The sequence below is a fragment of the Molothrus aeneus genome, chromosome 6, assembly GCF_037042795.1.
Source record: "Molothrus aeneus isolate 106 chromosome 6, BPBGC_Maene_1.0, whole genome shotgun sequence".
In the NCBI taxonomy this organism is placed as follows: domain Eukaryota; kingdom Metazoa; phylum Chordata; class Aves; order Passeriformes; family Icteridae; genus Molothrus; species Molothrus aeneus.
In genome coordinates, this window is record NC_089651.1 from 31,303,893 (window position 1) to 31,325,717 (window position 21,825).

Here is a 21,825-nt window from a genome sequence, read left to right on the forward strand (position 1 = left end):
TATCTGTATTAGAACTCCCATGCTTGCTAGTGGATATAAAAATATAAAATATTAATTTTGTCATTGTATTTAGTCTTATTTTGGGAGATGAAAGTTACAACTCGATTGGTACAGTTACTTAGAATGCTGGTCAGTGCTTTCACATGAAAGCAATATAAATTGCTGAATTCACACTGATGTTTGGGGACAGGTTTGGATCCTGGATGTAAAACAACAGTGTTCCCTCATAAATTGCAGGAGCATGCGGGGGTAATTCAGCACCTCTGTGTATTAGCTGCGGAAATTTCTATCCTGGACTGATTTTTTCCCAAGTCATTCAACTCTGCAATTTAAAACGTTTCTTTTGGGTCACATTAAAATATGTTTTGCCACTGCTCACTTTGTTATTGACTTGGATATGCTCTTTATCTTAGCCTAGCACATAATAGCCAAGACTATTATGATTTGGGACTTTAAAAGTGAAGCAATAGCTAAGATTTTCTGAGAACACTGCTAAAGATTGTTGTGTAATGTAATGTTCTTCCTCCACTGGAGGGTTTTGATGTTAAGCACTATATGGTCTCTTAGTGCACCTGCCACAAATTTTGTGTTTAGCAGCTTGGTTGGGATTGGCTTCCAGCAATCCAGCCACAGCATCAGCAGCTGTGCCAGCCTGCAGCTGCTGAATTTTAGTGCTACCTCTGAGCCAATCTCATAATTCACCACTTCTGGAGCAGAGAGAGCCTCCTCCTTCCATCAGTGTAGCCAGCGTTTATCTGAGAGAGTTGCCCCCTTTTAATCCCAGCTCCTTAGTGTTTTCTGTGTTCAGCAGAGTGACTTGTATTACAAGAGTGCACCACTTCAGTGATAGGATGCTTGGCCCAGAGTAAGCATTTTGTGTGAGACAAGACCCTGCTGTCTTTCAGCAATAGGGGGTAAATCTTCTGAAGTGGTGGTGTGTGAGCTGCAAAACTGGGAAGTCAGGTAATAAGGCAGGGAGTGTGATGGTTGTACCACATTCCCTTTCCTTCTGTCTGCTGAGATGCTGGGGTCTTCTCAGAAAAAACTTTTTTTTTCTTTTTTTTTTCTTTTTTTTTTTTTACAGTGAAGTAGAAATTGACATTAAATTGCATAATATTTTGTCAGCAATATATCTTTGTCAATTGCATTCATGTAAAAGCACTGTCTAAAAATGTTGTGTTTTGATTGTTTTAATTTAATGGCTCCCAAGCTTGCATTTGAAGCTACAGGAAGGCATTATTTGTGACCTGTACAAGAGGGATAAGAAAGTGTCGTGGTGGCACATTCAGTTTGCAGTTTTGTGGGGCATGAGAAGACTGGGCACTGTGTGCTTTACACTGCTGCCGGGGTCCTGTAATTCTTTGGTTTTAGTCGTGGGTGATCAGCTGTGTTATTTGCAAAGCTGGGAAGACCCAGAAATTGCTAAGTCAGTTCTCCCCTCCTCAGCTATATGCTAAGGGAGAAGGAGATCAGGCGTTGTGTTTGTACCCATGCCCTGCATGGTAGATCCAGCTGTGGATCAGAATCTTAGAGATGAAAGCTTTGTGATTTCTGTCAGCTCTTGAGAAGGTGGTTCTCTGAGTAAATTCCCAGCTCCACTTTTGAAACAAGATGCTGCCTCTCTTAAATATGAAATTGATTTAGAAACCATGAGAAAAAGTGCTCTTATTCCTTTTGAAGAGGGAAAAGGATCTTCCACTTGTTATGTCTTTTTGTAACTAGTGTGCATGTTGATTTAACTGGCTTGATTACTGAAGATTTTGTGTCCTCCCTTCAAAAATGAATGTCTAATTAAGACCAGCTGGTTTACCAAATGGCAGATTTCTTTGTAGTTCTGTCATCTTGAATATTTTTCCATTGTTTCAGTCTGCTTTAGCTCATCTATGCTACATTAAATAAATAAAACACATTTGAAATTACTCAATTTTAGTAAAATGTGGCATTTTAATGCTTAAAGTAAATTGACATTGGTCCAATATTATCTCGCACTTTTAGTTTAACTCAGAATTCATGTTTTATGTACTGCCAGAATTTTAAAATTGCTCTCTTTAAGAAATACCGTATATTAAAATAGAAACAACTTTCTGAAATTGTGGATATGAGGCTGGGTTTTATTTTGATGGTCCTTGACCACATTTTTTGAGCATTGGTAGTAGTTTAAGGAGATTTTCTTTTGTCCTTTAGGTTTATTACATTTGCAATTTATGAGGTATTCTTTTAACTTTCCATTCAATGATACACTGAGTGTGCCTGTGATACATGCTGCTACTCCAGTGCAGTTGGAATTGGCAGGTCTGTTTCAATGTTCCTTTTTTGGCTTTGGGCAGTGTTGCAGTAAACATTTTATTGTTCACAAATGGATGTTAAGAGATGGATTTTAGTGCAGTCTTTCTCATGTGTGGTTAGTTTCAAGATGCATCACATTAATTTAGTATTTTTTGTATCTTCATTCTTGTAGTCCATGCACATATAGAAGTGATCTAAGAGAACATCTAATGCTGTCAGCATCAGATTAATTTTCCTAATTAGTATGAGTGAACCGCTTACCATCTAAGCAACTGCAAAAAGCAGTTGAGAGGCACAGTAACAAAAATAACAAATACAGATATATTTGATTGCCTTTAGAACACTGTGACAGAACTTGTGCAGATAGAAGAATAGATTTCTGGATCTTGAAGACAGTAAATGTTCTGACATTTTGTGTTAATGTTCTCAAAAACAACTAGAAAAAACTTATTGAGATTAATGTACATCAATTTGTGAGCTGTACTTAATTGCTAATGCAGTGTGAAGAGCTTCCCTTCTCAGAAGTTTCTCTACTGTGTTGGCTCAGTATCAAACTGGTTTTGTTAAATGGGATTCTGCAAGGCTTCATTCTGTATCTACTCATGTTCAGTTTTCTATTAATAATTCCACCAGGGAATATACAGTGTTGATATTTGCAGACAGTGCTAAACTGGCAGGAGGGTGGAGCACAGAACACAGTCTCAACAAATGGAAGAAACACCCTGCATTTGGGTGTGATTCAAGGTCATATATAATACAACCACATCTACATAGGAAATATCTGTAGCAGTGTGTGACTGATTAAGGTGCAATTTTATAGAAGAGAACTGTCAGCTTAATGGATGAGAAGGTATCAATTAGTGATGCCAGTACAGTCAAGAACTAGTTCTATTTTTTGCAAGATTGGGACTAGCTGGGGAAAGTTCAGAGGGAAGGAATGAAGAAATATGTAAAGAGGATATCACCAAGGAGGAAAGGCTGAAGAACCTGGTTCTTCCTCTTTTTATATTATTTATGTATTTATTTCAATTTTTTTTTGAAAAAGAGGACACTTCGGACAGGCCTGGTTAGCAATGTTCCATAGAGTAGAGAGGTTGCTGCAAAGAGATCCATTTTAGGCAGGACAAGAAGAAAAACATTATTAAGAAGGAAGAGGTTTAATTGGGGCCTTGAGAATAAAATTTGTGACTGAAAGATTAGATAGCTTGTCTAGCAAGTACATGGGAATCAGGACAGAAAAATATTAATAATGAAGGTTACTGAATCTACTCACTAGACCTGCTGTGTAACCACTTGTCACAGCCCTATTTATTTTTCTTTTATTTTTTCAAGGCTGTCTGGGCAATGGAAAAGCATAAATGCTTTTTATACACCCAAAGTTAATTTATTCTTTTTGGGTTCTAGACCATAGAAAAACCTTTTTTTTACAGTGGGACTCCAGAGTTTCATAATAGTCCCTAATTGTTTAGTGTGGCATGGTGTAGTGATATTTATTGTTATTCATTCAGCATATTTTACCAGCTTTCCTGCTGATATAACAAGAGATTTGTATTGAAGCATCCCATTACACAGATGAATATCGTTGCTGCAGAGCAACTTCATGTCTGACTCTTTTTCTGTAACTTCCTTGGAAAGAGCTTGAGGGGTTTTTTATATTTTAGATGGCTGTGCATTTCCGTCCTCACCTACTTAAATGCTTTTGTTCCTCTTTTCTACTCTCAAATCTCTGGGGTAGTAATTTGGTAGCTTTTTGGTAACAGGTTGTCCTAGATATTTTCTAGCTTAAAGAAGTAACTTTACTGGCTGCATATTTGGTTAATTGTGTGAAACACAGCTTTCAATCATAATCTTATTTAGATTTAAATCCAATCCAGTAAATTGGTGTGGATTTTATTCAGAGGAAATATAAAATGGTAATTATTTGAATATTGCAGAAGAACTTCCCATCATATTTAACTGAAGATTTTAGAATTTCGGGAAGAACTGAAACTCCTCAGGCTAAGAATGGTGCATCCAAGCATGCATCCAAGCGTGCATCTGTCCGGGGCGATGTGCCGGTGCTGGAAGGCACCAGTAGGTACCAGTAGGTGATGCAGGCAGCCCACCCCTTGTCCCGTGCTGGGCCCGAATTCCTTGGTGAGGAGTCAGGATGTGTGCACATCATGGGGTTGGAATGTTCTCCTCGTCTCAGGGTGATGTTTTCTGAACACCCAACGTGTGAAAGTCACATGTACTTGTGAGTTATTAGGACTTGCCCCTGGGTCTTTGAAACACAGCTGTGAAGAAAAGTTATTTGTCGGAAGGGTACACTTTGTAATTCTGAGCTAAAAATCTTGTTGTGCTACTGAGATGAGTGTTTGGTCCCAGATAGCACAATACAGGAGTTTGTTTGGGTACATCAAGTGAGAGACGGTAAGCATTTCTGCTGAAAAGTAAACAAATTTGTAGAAGTGATGAATTTGTTTTAAAAGTTGTGCCATGCAGTGCTGCTGCTGTTTTTCCTCACAAAAGAAACTTGGTAGTTTCAGGAGCCCTGTTTTGAGTTTCCAGCCAGTCTAATAGTGCTGCACAGTGTTTTGTAGCAGTCAGAAGGTGTCACTGTATTAAAAAAAGAATTAAACAAATGCTGATGATTGATTCAGTGGTGATTTAGAGACTTAAAAAAAGTATGGCAGAATATTTCTTACAGGTTTTCACAATCACAGGACTTCAAGCCTGTGTGATTCAGTGTTCTGTGGTAAGGCATAGAGGAGGGTCCATTTATTTCCCATTTATTCTTTCATGTATGCAATTCCTCTGTATTATGTGTATGTAGGGGGTCTAGGGGGGAGGGTTGAGTTTTTCTGTTTTGTTTGTTTTATTTTTTAAAATAAGTCTTCAACTTCTCTGCAGGTAGACACTGTAATAAACTGCTGTAAAACCATAGATCTGCTGGAGTGTAAGAACCTTGCCTTAAGGGCCTGTTTCTATTCCTGTTTCTCTTTTCCCAGAGGATAATTCTACATTAGAGACTGTACAGCCTCTCTCCTTAACCGTGAAATAGCCAGGGTCTTTGTCTTTTAGGAACAGAGTGGTGATGCTGCACTATAGTTCTTCCTAGGCTCTTTCACTGACCTGTTGGGAGGCCTTGAGTTTTTTCTGGTTGCCATACAAACAAGGGGGTTTTGCTGGCTTGCCTTTTTTTTTTTTTTTTGATTTGTTTTGGTTGTTGGTTTGGGTTTTTTTTTCCCCTTAGTTTTTTTCTTCAGTGTCATGTTTCAGACTGCATTATTCACATTATTCTGCTTTGCTGATTTCACTGGTGTATTATGTTCCTTTAAATTTGTAACAAAAGGTGGCATGCTCATGGAAGCAACAGAAGTGCAAATAATCTCATCCTCAGTATGTCTTTTTCTTCCACTTCAACAAAATTGTTAGCAAGGATGTTAAAGGATTATTGTCTCAGAGCAAAATGTTTTTCTAGAGACAAAATTTAAAAAAATAATTGTGCTAATGTGAAAAAGTGGCTCCTGCAGTGATTTTGGTGTGGCTCTCAGTTTGAATTACTGTCAAGGATGGGGTTTTGATGCAAATTTGATTTGCAGGTTACAGGTTACACTTGGGTGTAATATTAGTGAACTCAGTGTGGTTTCACTCCTGATGGAGCCAGAGTTGAAGCTGTCCACCGGTTGTCCAAAAAGCTGAACACTGTCTGTATCTCACGACTGCAAACTGGATGCAGAGTTCTCCTGCAGTTACTGCTCTGTGTGCACCTAAGTGGGCTCACCAGTGTGAACTGTAGCATTTAAGGATATGATGGGCACATAAAATCATGGGATTGTAGTGCATCCCAGCAGGTACAGCCCAGTCCTTGTTGGTAATTTGGATATGTTTGCACTCTCAGAAAGTTCTAAATTACTTTTAAAACTTCTTCTTGGCAGTGTTAACTTCATGGTCTAGGAGCATCATTGTGAGGTAACTCTTATTGTTCAGAATTATACTCCAGACCAATAGCAAAATAAAATTAGATTTTAACATCTTGGGGTTTTAAGTGTGATGTTGTAGCATTGAGGACCTTGGACACTGATTCTTCACTACTATCTTAAGGTGCACGTTGGATTTAGGGAAGCATATTCTTTAAGGCTATTTAGAAAAATATCTTTCACAGGATTTCTCCCTCCACCCTCTTCCAAAAAAGGTTGGAGGTGGATGAGGAAGAGATATCAGAGGTTTGCGTGGTGATTTCTAAAATGTCTGCAGTAAATTGCATTCAGATTTGATATAAGAATTACAAAGGTTGCTTTTTGAGTGAATGCAGTGACAGATATTTGAAAACATCGATGGTATTATACCACTCTGGTATAGTTATGAAACAGTTTCATAATGGTGGTTCAAATATGAAACAACATTGCGACACTGAGCATCTCAAGAGGCTGATAGTGACAAAATAAACATGGAGATGCGATACACGTATGTGGAGTTTTCCACTACCACTTGGTAAGTTTTGTTCTGTTTGTGTAGAATTGTTTGAGCCTTTTTTAATGTTAGGCTTTTTACAGATGTTACTAGATATGAGTCATGCTCTTTTCTTCAGCTGTAAATAGGTTTGGACATAAGAACTTTTCAGGATCTAGACTTATTTCTTCTGGTTTTTCATACTGGTATTCTGCAACTTTTGTGATGCTTTTCAGTAGTAGTGATGCTTTTCAGAGAGGAATCTTTAGTTATACCAGGTTATAGTCACATGACTAATCTGTTTGAATTACCCATAACAGATTTTAAAAATCAAGGAGAGAGAAATATTTTTTGCTGCTGAAGTTGTTAAGAAAGTTTTAGAACCATACTTTGTGACTGTTTAAGCAGTAGCAATTTGATGTAGAAACATCAAGAACAAGTCTCTTTCTTGTGTATGTGATGAAATGTTTTTTGCTTTTAACTGGAGCATCATTCCTGTTAGGCAAAACATTGATTTCAGAATCAGATATCTCTCTTGGCTAATACTATCTTTAGCTAACTCAGAGTGCTGACTTCCAGTATCCAACATTTATGAACCAGTCTTAGTATTTCATCCCTCTTTCAAAAATTCTCATCCCGTACAATAAAGACTAGAAGCTTTTTCTTCATGCTACCTGTTCTCTCAGCTGCCCTTTCTGCTAATTAAGCTTCTCTTCAGCTTTGGTAGATCTCTCTAAAGGTCACCAATAGAGCAAACTAGTGAAGAGGATTACTCTTTGTAGGGATATTTTTTTTTCTTTTCAAGCAAGAACCTTTGAGTCAAGTCTCTTCCTTCCTCAGTCTAAAGGGAAAAAAAACCCAAAAAAGCTTTAGCTTTTTCCTTTTTTCCTCAAGTTTAAAAAAATTGTTTATAGTAGAAACTTGAATTTGTACTGGAAGAGTTCTGATACCTAGGTGAACAATAAGAAAGTAAATTGTTTCTGAGAGGCAACACTGAAAAATCACTGAAGGCTCACTACAAATTCATCAATAGGTCACTATATCCATATGAAAAGACTGTGAACATACAAACACATGTGTAACCTCTTCTCCATTAATACTTTTACAGAAATAATTTTTAGCTTACCCTGGTGTGTGTCACTGTAATGATGGAATAGATTGAATGTTTAATGATACAATTTGATCTTATTAGTATTGTTGACAAATCAGAAAGTGCAATACACAAAATATTAAAAATCAAGATTTTTGTTTTGTCTTTGCATTTTATCAGGTGTAGTCTGGAAAACATAGTGCATAAAAACAAAATGATTTGCAAATATCTATACTGACTTGTTTAAGCTGACTGCCAGGAATTGCAATTAAATGACTGTTACAAATGCTTGTTTTCTGTTGAATAATTGAAAGGAGAAAAAAAATCTTATTTAAATTACATGAAACCCTGAAGGAGAAAGTATAATGAAAAGTGGTTTAATTATTTTCTGTGAGACAGCAAAACAGACTGATGACCTTATCAGTATTTATTTTCTTGCCTTATTGTATTCTTTGTTAGCCCCAGAAAATACTGGATATGATGCAGAGAAAAACCTCTCTTAATAAGGTAATGTATTATTTTCAGCTCTTTCAAAATATATGGCAAAAACATCCTTGTGTGTGTCAGTTTACGTTAGAAACAGTTGTGGGTAATGTTACAGAGCCATTAGCACTGACTTTGATAAAAAGGCAGGCAGGGGATACAGAGCCCATGTTAGAGAGTTCACGATGAAAAAGTTTCAGTCTGCAATGCCTACTGAGGCGAAGGATTTGAGGATGTGGAAAAAAGTTCAATCTGCAATCTGTTTTCTTTCCAGTTTCAAATACAAAGTGCAGTGAAGCTTTTTTTTCACTTCTTAGATAAGTGACCTGCCAATGAACTTGAAATAATTTTTAATCTGAATTTTCCTCAATTCCCTCAATTTCCCTCAATTTCCTTCAATTTTTTTCAGATCCTTTGTACTTTATATACAAACATGAGGGTATTGTCATGAAGAGAGTAGGAATGAAAGACTGACCTTAAATGTTACATTCTTGTTCTCTTTTTTTTTTTTTTTTAATGTGTGTGGTGATTGTGCATCTGCAGGACACATAGGCCAGCAGGTTCTCGAGTTCTCCTACTGGGAGTGTCCAGGTGCTGTATAAAGTAGAATAGATCTGGCTGAGAAAAAAGGCTAGATCTCCCACTCCAGTGTGTAAAACCACTGTATTCTCATGGGAAGTGGGAGGTGCAACTTGGGATGCATTTGTGTAGAAAAGGGAATTGAATTTATTTCCACTTTCTGGATAAAATGCTGTTGTTGCGCAATAGCTGAAGAAGCATGGATTGTATTTATTCACACATCTCTTTGCTTTGTTTTGGCACTCCCCTCTCTTTTGCCTCAGTCCCCATCTATTCTCAGTTCATTGCAGGACAAGCAGAACTATTTTTGCTAGAGAAAATATTGTTTCTGTCCAAAATGCACAGCTTTGAGACCAAGTGCATGCCACACATTGATGATAAATAATTCTGCTTCTGACTTACCTGAGTCAAGACAGTGTGATGTCTCTACACCTTTTATCATTGATGTACAGACACAGTCCCCAAACACACTTATCATTAATTCTTGGACTGTGGTATAGGAGTTGGAGAGCATGCTCTGGGATACTACTGCCTTTACTATCTTTGAGTTATCCTTCTGAAAGGGCTTGAAAATGGGGTGTGTGATGTGTAGCTGCCTTTTCTTTTGGGGCAGCATGGTAGAGATGCATTGTGCATAATACAGCTGTATTTTAAATTACAGTGCACGTGGATTCAACCCAAGTCTATCACTTTCAAAGGCAAACCCACACAAATCAGACATTTGGCCATAATTTGCTACATTATGGGACAACACCTTGCACAGTGCCTGAGAGAACTCCAGTTGATCAATTCTTTTTCGGCTGAATTTGTTCTAGGAAAGGTGCTACTGACTTGTGCGAGGCAAATGAATAATGGAGGGTGTAAGTAGCTGGTTTTTTTTCACCATTGGGGTATTCTGTCAGGGAGATCCTGCCTTGACGGTGAGGCAGGGATTACAATCTCTTAGATTCATAACCTTGATGAATTACTATTTCACTGATTTCTCCTTTCCCTGTATCACTGAGCTGGCTGGTTTGCAGATACCTAAGAAAATGGATTAGCTAATTAATTACATTCCTCATGTAATTTAAGACACAAGGAAGAAGAAAGATTTTGGTGTTTGTCAAGTGGGGAGTTAGTACTCTCTGCATCTTTTCTGGTTTTCCACTATATAAAGAAAGAAATTCATTGTAGTATTGGTCTCGGAAATGCTGTTTAAAACTCTGTGAGTCAAGGATAGCATCTTTTTTGATGTAGCATTGCTGTAGTACGTGGTTATTTTTTTAGCTCAATTATTTTTATAATTAATCTAATTCAATATATCTATCCTGCTTGTTTGTTTCTTCATATGGGATTTTGCATTCTGGGTCATAATTACGTATTTTGTTTGCACATCAGACAAACTGCTTTTTATCCTTAGTATCTTTTTTATAACTTACTGTTCATTGATTTACTGTGTGGCTCATTGTTGGTCCTAAAAAGTACCTCTTTTTTACTCCCCTTACTGAAAATATTGTCAAATCAGGCTATTTGTAACTCAAGTTTTTGTGCTTGAACATGCCATGCTGTAAATGTAATAATGGAATTCAATTTACAAAATGCGTAATGGCTGGGTCTGCTGGTTTGTTGATAGAAGGGTAATAGAGATGTGAGGTTTTTTGGTAGCATGTGAATTTATATTTATGAAATGGTAATACATTAGTAATGAAAGGTGAAAAATGTAGCAGCTATGCTACTGACAGTGTTGCAGATATAGTGAAAGGGGAGGAAAACAAAATGCTGTTGCCTGGAATTTCTTATACAGGACCTTTATAGGGTTTCAAGTTGGTGGAGTGTCTCCTTTTGCAGCTTTAGTTTTCATTATGTAAATATTTATATGTTTGGAATAAGACATTATTGTGTGATGGTTGATCTCAAAAAGTGACAGATGTTGGCAGCTTTAATTTAAAATCAGGATAGAATTTCCCACTGTGAACCAAACACCAGTACTTGTATGTAGAACCTGTAAAATGATGCCTTACACATCTGAATGACTACTTTAAAACCTTAACTGAAAAAGGAGTCTAAAAGCAGTCACATATGGCAAATATTCTGAAGTTTGTTAAAAATTTTATCAAGCAACATAAATATTTCTTGCAAAGGATTTTTCTAAAACTGTATGACTTTGACAAAGGACACCCCTGTGTCCACATGTATTATGTGAGTAGGACTAGTAGTGGAGAATCTGTAAGTCTTTACTGGGAAGAGAAAACAAAATTTATTTTAGAAAAAGGAGTTCAACATTGCAGGAAATTAAAACCAAGGATATGGCTTATGAGTACACTTAGACAATCTAGCAGATAATTGCTGCCAGATATGAAGGAAGGACCTGCCTCCCAGTTCCCATGTTTCATGGCATGCTTCCAGCCTATCTAACCATTATTTGTGCTTGTCTGATAGTGCTGTGAAATAACAAAGGAACTGAAGCTGGCAGAAGGTTAGAGGTAGAAGAGAGAAGGAAACTATTGATTAAGTTTCCATCAGTTTAGGGATACCATTTCAAACAATCCTGTTCTGTTTGGTGTCTTGCAAAATTTTTTCTTCTTTAATGCTATAGCAATTGAAAATAGAACAGTGTAGGTGAATATCACTAAGCTATTTCTATATTTTGAAATACATAGAGAAATAATGTTTTACTCCTATGTGCTTTCTTTTTTACAAAATAGGTGCATTTTAAAAAGCCCTAAACTTTTAACTTGTTAGTAACTCTTATCAAATATTTTTGAATTTAAAGGTAGGTGATTTTTTTGTTGTTATTAAAATGTAAACTTTGGAAGTTTCCTTTCATGTGTAATATAGCAGAGCAGACATCTTTTGAGTGGTTTTTTTGGGGGTTGTTTTTTGTTTTTTTTTTTTTTCTATTTTCATTGTGGCAAAAAATAGATCTGTTGACAAACTTTGTCCTGTACCTCTCCTTGCATGAGAAACTCTGAAGCTTCTTCTTGTTGTTTTTGATCTTGGTACAGTTGCTGGATTTTTGTTGCCTTTGTTCTAAAGCTGTGTGCATGTAGGGTTTGTTAAATAAACATTAGACTTGTTAATATAACTAAGGTCTTCTGCATACCTTGCTCTTTTGAGCAGACTTTGTTCCTAGTTTATGTAATAAACTCTGTGAGTTAAAATCAAATTTTTCTCTGTTCTGCAGATGGATGTTTTAACTGAGCTTTTTACATAATTTGTTGCGCTTTTACTTCGTCATTTATACAGTTGCAGAACTACAAAGCTTTTCAATATGTAGAAGTTTATAACAGAAATTATTGAGAGAGCCTCTCTTACCCATTGCCTCATGAAAACTAGTAAAATAGCAATATCCTTTAAAACATCACTTAATTAAGGGTTGAGGTGAATATTTCCCCTCAATAAATTTTGCTTTCTTGATGTTACAGAACTCCTCATGTGTGTTCCTTACAAGTTCTTGTTAAAGCTGTTACTACAACTGCTTTTGCAATTTTAGAAGTGCTGGAATAAAACAGCAAAATGAAATACCAAGGATTAAGTAGACTGCTGGAGGTTTTCAAGCCCTGAGTAGACAAAGCCCCAACCTACATGGTCTGATTTCAGTTTTGACCTTCTTTTGAGTAGGCATTTGGACAAGATGACCTCTTGCAATCCCTTTCAATTTGGATTACTCAATACTGTGACATTAACACGTAAGAATTGAAACAGTTTCAGGATATTGTCAGTCTCTAATGCAGTTTAGGAAACTTCTTTTTAGGAACAGCAGATTTGGTAAAAACAATTATCTTTCTCCAGAAGATTTCCTTTACCACTCCAGAATACAAAGTGTAACTTGGTTTCAAAATAAGACATGCAACATTCACATATGTGGATCCATATGTATGCAATATATAAACTTCTGGTTTTTGCCAAGCACAGCCTATACTTAGGAATAATCAGTAATCTTACTGAAAATGCTGTAACCTTTCTGGCAATGTGCTTTGTAAGGTTTTCTTGAAACCTTTTATTTCTGTCAAGACAAAGGCTCCTATTTTATGTTTGCACTCATATTTTTGACTGATGTTTGTAAGACAAAAAATCAGCTTTTTAAAGTTACTGACAATTTGAAGGTAGAAGAGCTGCCAGGTTTTATGCTGGTCCATATGATAATTTTGTATGAATTGCTTGATAGGTTTACATAGTTGCCAGTAACTTTCATAAAATCATTTCCACTGAGTTAAAGAAAAAATACAGTTGAATTTCTGTTGGTGGAAATGTATTAGTGTGGCAAGTTTAGAAAATCAAAAGTCTCATTATCTATAGACAGCAGCTGGACAAACTTCCTACAGTCTCTTTGTTCACAGCATGGGACAGCCTTGGGGAAAAGAGGCAGAGGGCTACTTCTGCAATTAATGCAACTTGTTGATACTCTACCAAATTTTCCAGTTAGTGCAGAATGAGTACTGAATTTATAATGATACTGTTCTCACAACATACCCCATCAAGTATCCTTCAGTTTGGAGTTTTAATCTAAATCAGTAGAGTGAAATTTTAGCTAGTGGCTTTGTAGTTTGGAAAATCCTGTATCTAATGAGCAGCACTCTGAAATATGCACTTTCTGAAATAAATAATTACTTGGCAGGCTTTGCCAAGAACAAAGTCTTGCTAACCTACAGTGCATGGTTATTAAGTTTAATTTATCTACAAGTCAACAGTTTTCAAACTGGGTCTCTGAAAGCTACAGTATGAAATTTGAGCAGCATGTATTAGATTGGTTCATTTTGTCCCTGTAAGGCTCTCATTCAAAGGACCATGTGCTAATCATGTACTAGCAGGTCATGGAGATTCTTCTGAGAGGGTAGTGAAGGGTGAGCATCAGGATTTATGGATTCTTTTCTAGGCCTTTGAAAGAGAAGGTGGTCTGCCATTTAAATCGGTTGTTACAAACAAAATAACCAAGCTGTTTGCCTTTGGGGCTTTTTCTTTTTCCTTATCTCAGTGAATCTAAAGGAGATATTTAGCTCCTAATAGTTCTCATTTCAATTCAGTGAGGCATAAGATTTGTACAGAATATGGCTTTAGTGGAAATGTTAATGGTTTGTGAGGAAGATGCGGGACACCTTGTAGCCCTGGTGCTTGATCATGTTAAAAATTTAGAGTACAAAGAATATTTTAGGAGATGGGGTTTTGATCCAGCTGAACAGCAAGTTCTGCTTCCATTTGCCATTGTTCTGAATGTAGTCTGTTTTTCTTTAGTATACCATGCAGTTCATTATTTACAGAGTCTGTTAAATTTCCACCACAATAAACCAGATGATGCATTCCTTTGTCAAGTAATTACTTACAAAAAGGGGGATATATATATATATATATATATATATATATATGTATAGGGGTTTTAATTAGTTAAATGTATAAAATAAGAAAACTTTTGAAGATTTTTATGCTGTATATAACTGTCATGAGGTATTAGCCTATCAATCATAGTAATACATAAATTAAGCTGTCAGGGAATTCTCCTGTACCTTTTTAGTTTTAAATATAAATAAAGTGCATGTAATGAGCACTGTTGCTAAAAAAAGGAATTCTTTTTGAGATTGTGTTGTATCTGTAATATACTAAAATAATTCCTGGTGTAATCCCATTGCTCCTGTTTGGTTACAGTACCAAAAACTTTGAACCATGAAATTTGAAGCAAGTATGTCTTTCCAAGAGTAATTTAAGTCATTAATGAGTGAGTGTCTCTAACATTAAAGAGTAACAGTCTTTAACATTTCCACTTTGGTCTGCCCAGAGGAACCACTAAGAACTCAATATCAGCCAAACTGTTTTACTAATTTACATGCATACAAGTCTCCATATACAGACTTCTATTCTGTGAAACAATTTAAGGTGTAGACATCGTGAATGGCTTTGCTGCTTAATTATAAACGTTTTTTTGACCCTTTGACTTAGAAGTCCCTTCTGTGAAAATTTGGCCTTAACAGATGCTGCCAAAGTTAGAATGACAACCAAAAGATTGTCTCTGCATATACACCTTAGTATTTTAAAAATAAATAAGAAAAAAAAAGATATGTGCTCATTCATGATGCAGCTGATAATCTGGATCAGATTCAACCCAGACAATATTTTAATTTTTTCTTGCTGGCCTTTTACCCTGATGAGAAGAGAAAATGGGATTGAGACATCTTGGTAAGCTTGAATGTCCTTGCACTTGACCACAGCTGTACAGCAGTTTCTATGAAGGGAAGAGGGAATCAAGACAGAAGTTTATTTAAGGAATTGGTGTGTGCTGTTGCTTGTTGTGAGAGCAGCAAATGTAGGGAATAGACAGTGGTTATGGGTGTCCATGAATATGCAGGGATCCCCGTATGGCACTGACTGTTTTTTGTGACTGAGTGGATATATATGATGTCTGAGGTATTGTGGGTGAGTGTCCATAATAAAGAATGGAAAAGATTAAGGAAATGTGAATATGTTGTAGCTGTAATTCAAAACAGTAATACAGAGATAAAGTAGCACTTGATCAATATAATTTTGAAGAGTTTCTAAAGATAATTTGGGAAGGAAGTGAAGAAGTCAAATAGCTATGCTCTTTCTAAGAGATTAACAAAAAAGCTCAAATGAAGTTTACATACTGTAAAGTGACATATTGGGAAGATAACTGGGAGGAATGCTGCAAAATAAATAAGAATGAAAATCTAGTAATGCATGTTCCCTACATGATAGGGAACAGCAGGTGGTCCAAAGAAAGGTAAACTGAATGTCTGATGATTCTGTTACTGTAGAATAAGTACAGTATTCCAAGTACTGACAAAGATGAAGATTTCCAATTTTTTCCTTCAGTGTAACCAGAATTGAACAGGAAGAAGGCTATAAGCTCTAGCTCCTGTGGCTTCCTAAGGATAGTAAGTACAGTTTTAGAAAGTCTTAATGGAAGCCCTGACTTTTAATGCACTTTGAGTTTTGTTTTGTAAAAGGGCTGTGAGCCCAACAATTCTTGTTGAGTGCTTGGACACATGTACTTAACATGCCAGGACTGATTGCACTTTCAGTGAATAGTGGTTGAGTAATTGAAGTGGGATGCAAGAGGTCACTGTTGCACTTTCTCCATTGCGTACTTTGATCCAAACCACTCTGGGATCCAGGAAAGTGCAGAAGGATGACCCCAGGGGAAATTACTTGTTTAGAGCAATGTTGACTTCATTTAAACACCTTCATTCCTGAACCACGTGCATCAATGTGTTCTTATCTGTAAGAAAAGTCAAACAAAAAGCCCACTTTCTGATATTTTCTCAATACCATACTGTCCCCAACCCTGTATGTAAAATTAGTGTACTAAAGTATTTTTTTCTCTGTTAGACTGTGGTCATTTGTACTATGCACTTAGCTTTCCTTTAGAAGAAAAGTGCAGTCACAGGCTCTCATAAAGGATAAAAATGCATTGCTTGGCAGAAGACCACAAATTATGAAGGTTCCTCTGCAGGGGAGCTTAGCCCTTTCCCTGTTGTTTGAGTGCTTTAGTGTTTAGGTGGAATATTGCACACTTTTTTTTTCATTCTTCTGATATGCAAAATATTCTGAAGGTTTCCTGGTTTTGTTCAGCTGGATTTTTGCATGCTTGGCACACTTGGAAAATTTCAATGAAATGTGCAAATGGCGATGCATTACTGTCTGGAACTGAGGCACAGCAGATAGATGCTATACCTCCTGTGGTATCATGTGGTGTTAGAACACTGAGCAATAACATGTAGATAGCTTAATACTATTTAAAGGCCTATGTTTTTCTCCTTACATGAGTAATACTTTTTAAAGGTTATATCTGAGTTGGCTTCTAGAATTTGTTTCAGCTTGTATCTTTTGTGATTTGACAATGTGGCAAGAGGGTAGTTTATTTCATTACACATAGGACAGATGTTTGCTCTGTACTGATTACGACTCATATTCAGTAAGGTGGGGTGACAATGTTAGTAGCATATGGTGTAGCTGAATAGGCTGCTCAGAGAAAGGTGATTAAGGTGTATGTTTCTGAGTTCCTGGGGTTCTTACTTGGTAGCTGTCATGTGAGATGGTAGAAGCAAACGATTTTCTGAAGTTTCACTAATAAGTTTTTAATGTATTTGAAAATTTTAACACATCTTTAAATTAATTGAATGTTGACTATTCAATTGTGATTATTTGCAGTTTTGTTTTGTAGTTTGGTGGTGCATCATGTAAGATTTTCCATTAAATATTTATTGGAAATGGAAGCAGGTTTTTATTTGAAGTTTACTTGTTTGGACAGTAAGCTTCAGGACAGTACTTGCAGAACCAGGTTGCACAGCTGCTGTTAATGCTCCTGAGAATTTGTGGTTTATTTCTTGAAGTTAACTATTTCACTTCTAAGAAGGGAAATTTTCTTGAGGTGCACTGTATAGCATATGCAGCTGATAACAGAAAGTGAAAAAGAATTTAATCTGGCTTAAGAGAAAACATTTGTATCTGGAAGCTTGTTGAACTATGGGAGTGGTACTCCTGGGTATTTTATGTTTAAAGCTGAAAGGAATTCTGCAAACAAGTCTATAAGAAGTAATTGTCTATAATGTTATAGTTGCTTAAGATGATTCTGCTCTTTTCTTAAAAATAAAGTACAAAACTGATCTATCTTTGTAGCACTGTTCTTGCTTTGACCTGTGAATTGTATCAGCTCCAAGTTATTTTGGGCACTGAATTTCTCTAGGTTTGCTGGATTATAGCAAATCATTAATTTCATGGAGAAGAATAGAGAAGTATTAAGTTGGGTTTGTGGTTTTTTGTTTTGTTGTTGTTGTTGTTTTTTTTTTGTATGGGAATTATGGCTCTGCCTCAGTTTCCAGTAATGTAATTGTCACTTCATCTACTTGTTCACATAACCAACTGTTTACCTACAACAACCATTTTAGTGTATTTATCTGATGAATACAATGAATACAAAGAAAAGAGAATTTACCTGAAAATTGCACAGAACCAGTGAGAATGCATAGAATATTTTCCTTTTTGTCATGTTTGACACCTGAGAGTGCATTTGTGTAATTGTGACAGATTTAATCTCTTGCCTGTTGAGTGCTCCTCCCTCCAGGAAGCAAATATTTCTTTTTGTGAAGCAACAGTCAACTAAAACCCAAGCTCCGGGGGAGCTGCATACATAGAATTCAAGACAGGGGATAGTTTTCCACAGCTGTTGAGTACTTGTGGCAAATGCCTATTTTGCTTTTATCTTGACTCTACAATAAGTTCTACTTTTGACCCTAGGACTTTTTAAGAGATTAAGATTAGTAGGTTGACTGCTAGCAGTGTATTTAATTTTTTTCATTTCTATTTCCATAAAATAGCTTTCATGAAGGAAATTAAATTTGATTAATTTTTCCATATTACTTGACTCTATAGTTGGTTATAATGGAAATTCTTACATAAATCACCATTTTCAAAGTTTTTTTGCAGAATCTATCTTTTCCTATTCAACTGTACAAACATTGTTTCTTTCAGTTAAAACCTGTATCACTGCAACACTTGGACAGAGACAGAGACTCTTGGTTTCAATTCTTAGTTCCACTCCCTATCCATTGCTCTCAGTTTTAGGAAGAAGGCTATTTTGAAGTCATTATGAATTTTCAGAATAGAAGGGAAAGTAGTGGAAGTTGTATCAGTGTCACTGCTTGATCCCGTGTAGGAGCTGAAGCTTTACTCAATACTTTTAGTTACATTCTTGATGAATTACATACAGTTCACAAAGATAGTAAGTTCACCAGCTGAAATGTATGTGGGCATCCAGATGGATTTGTCTTTCTGGGTTTTATTTCTGTGGTTGGTATTGTTTGCATGAATGATTTTTGAAATGCAGAACAAAATGCTGTTAAGTTGCAATGGCTTAACTGTCCATTTGATTGTCACAGGTGGAGGAGGATGATGATGATACTGAATCACTACATGAAGAAGGGAAGGAAGAAGTGAAATGCTATTCAAGAAGAAAGGTATTTTCTAACTGGAGCCGCTATGAGGATACAGAAAAAGAGGGACAGAATGAAGTTGGGGAGTCACAGAGAGGAACAGACTTCAGTGTTTTGCTTAGCTCAGCAGGTAAGCTTTTTCCAATCTGTAGGGCTTTTTAGTTTTTTATTTTGAGACATGGCTACTTTTCTGGCTGTTGTCGTTGATGATGAAACTCCATGCTAGAATACCATTCCTGTCTGCCTCAGTAAGTCTGCCATTTATGTATTTTAGAGTGTTGAAATTCTCCATGGGTGCAGCCTCATAGCATACAGGCTGCACGGAGCTGTGACAGATGGGGAGTAAGAGAGGGATGCTGGCTAGTGCATTTATGGCCTTCTGGTCAAAAGATGGGTCTGAGTGTGTGCAGCATCCAGTAACATTGAGCTTATTCTTGCTGATCTTGGTTATTGGGTAGTTTTCCAGGAAACAAAAAAAAGTTGCTGGTTTGACAAAACACAACAGACAGGCAGCTGCTTGCTCTTGTTTGTTTCAACAGAGATTTGTGATCAGCACTGTAGAAATGTGTGCATGAATAGCAAGTGTTGCTCTCCTTGAAAATAATGACCAGTTGTTTTCCCCTGTTTAGAGGAGATAATAAAGGAGAAGGTGGAGGGACAGTCTGTACTAGATGCTGGGGTTATTCAGCCATTTGTTAATAGTATGGGGTTGTTACACTAAAACCAGTGTAAAATGGTTTTAGTGTAACAACCATTACACCTAAAATTATTTTAGAAACTCTTAATATGCCATTGTGTTGGAATACCATTCAGTAAAAAGCTGCAAACAATGTATTATGGCCGTTTTTGTAGTACCTTGGAAATTCTGCAATCTCTCAAATCTAAATAATTGGATTTTTCAGCCGCAGCTTGGTAGGGTAAGTTAGAAGTTAGCTACATAAAGAAACAAAGAACAGAGATTTGTTTCTTTGTGCAAGAATCAATTTCTGAAGTTCTGTTTCACATGTACATTGTAAACTTGGACCTAAGCTGTCAGGTTTTAATCACAGTGTTGTGAAATGTGTATTAACTTCTCGGAATCTTGTGTTGCACGGAAAACAATGGTGTAGTCAAGGCACATAGTATGGATCTCAGAAATGTGTATCTAACAGAGTCTGGGGAGCAAAGTAGATATAGTAATTCAAAACTTTTTAAAGCAAGAGACCTGTCCTGAGCTGCCATGTCTCCATGGTTCAGCTTTTTAATAACTCAATAGTTAGCCTACAGAATGTCTTTAAAATGTTCTGAAGAATAGTACTTTTGAACTGAGGATATAAGAAAATATGTTTTAGCTCTTTTAATTTGTATTTTTCATGAGTTATACTTCAACACATATATTACCTCCCCATTTATTTCACTCTTTAGATTCTCTTAATGCCTCAAATAATAACATTGGAAGGTAGTGTTCATATATTCATCCTATTTCTTAATTCTAAATCTTTGATTTAGAGAGTGCTTTATTTTAGGATATATTGTTACTGTTCTCTAGAGTGAAATAAATCGATAAGAAACTGCAGTGGAATAAAGTACTTTCTTTTGGAGGAAGAAAAAAGTACCTCTAAACAGTAATGCAGATTTCTTGGAGTGACATAAAAAAGCAATTTGTCTCAGCAGTGTTCTTTGTTCTTTAGCTTCTTTGGTTGATGCGTAAAAACTGGGAATACAGTCATTTATTTGTAGTGGTCTGAGAAGAAGCACACACATCTGCTTTATTTGATAATTGCTGTTGTTAGTATATTACTGTTCAGCATTCTGAAGATACAGAATAAATTCAATTTAATTGCAACAAGCAGTTAGGGAGTACAGGAGAGGGAATGGAGTTAAATTTCCAATTTTTCATTAATGCCAAACCTTTAAAAACTCTTAAAATCTTGTTATTTACTATTAATGCACAACTATGTAATTAATACAGCCAGTTAAGAATTCTTTAGCAAAGGCTCAGATTAAAAACCTGTTCTCCTATGTAACAGTTAGGTTCTATAATATTGAATGCAGGGTCCTAAAGAGAGTGTCATCCTTCAAGATAAAACTTGTCTTATCCCAGAAAATATGCTGTTAATTGAATGAGATAGCATAGAAAAAATCATTTGGGATAATGTAATAAAGACAGAATTAATGCTGGTGACGAAGTTAAATGGATTAATTGGTGATGTCCGAGGAATTAAAAGTCTTTGGTTCTTATTTGTTTAATATAATTTATAAGTGCGTCTGTGTGTAATTCTTTACTTAAAATCAACCTAAAAATAGAAAATGAGGTATTATGTGGTATGGGTGTCATGTTGATAATTAGCAGCATTAGAGCTTTTAAATCTAATGCATAAATATTGCTGTTGCTTGAATTAAGAAAGGAATAAAATTATGCATTATTGCGCTACATTTTTATTGTTAGCAGAGGCAGGTGGAAAGTGGAAGTCTCAGGAGGAGAAAAGAGTTTGTAGATACTTGCAGAGAATGTAGAGTCTTTAGGATGTTTTATGTTATGTCTTTCAATAGGTTCTGAAGACAAACACTGTGTTTTTTGGTTTTTGCTTATAGTTCCAGCTTTCTCTGCTTCATGCCAATCTCTAGTGTGGCATTGACTCTGCTTTTTCAATCTGATATTTAGGCCTGACTAGTCCCAGACTGTCTCTTGACTGCATGTTCTTTCTCTGCTATCAGCCCTTGCCTGCCTACTAATTCTTCTCACTCTTCCTTCCTTCTGTTGTTTTTCCTGTTTGTTGATTTCTGTTGGTGGATCTTTTTTCAGTCTCTTGTTGTGAGCCAGCTCCCTCCCAAATATATTTATTAAAATCCAATTCTTTCAAATTCTGTCAGATGCAGAATTCTTACCAGTCCTAGTGATCCCCAAATCTTGGTTGTTCTGCTTGGCATTGCTCATTTGGTTTCATTCACTACCACATCTTCTTATGTTCCTCTTAGTTTCTTTCATTCTCTAATCAACTCCAGTTTATTCTTTCAAGCTTCCAGTTCTGGTCTCCATTATAAACTGTTTTT

The 21,825-nt window shown here is 36.2% G+C and overlaps 2 protein-coding genes across 2 annotated transcripts in view; one reads left to right on the forward strand and one right to left on the reverse strand.

Moving 5' to 3' along the window:
• Positions 1–21,825, reverse strand: part of CHRM5 (cholinergic receptor muscarinic 5) — a 49,408-nt gene that overhangs the window by 12,650 nt on the left and 14,933 nt on the right. The window lies entirely within an intron of this gene.
• The window catches only part of AVEN (apoptosis and caspase activation inhibitor), an 86,481-nt gene that overhangs the window by 1,254 nt on the left and 63,402 nt on the right, over positions 1–21,825 (forward strand). Inside the window, exon 2 of the mRNA XM_066552542.1 lies at positions 18,739–18,922. Within this exon, the coding sequence (XP_066408639.1) occupies positions 18,739–18,922 (184 nt within the window). The remainder of the gene's footprint in view (positions 1–18,738; positions 18,923–21,825) is intronic.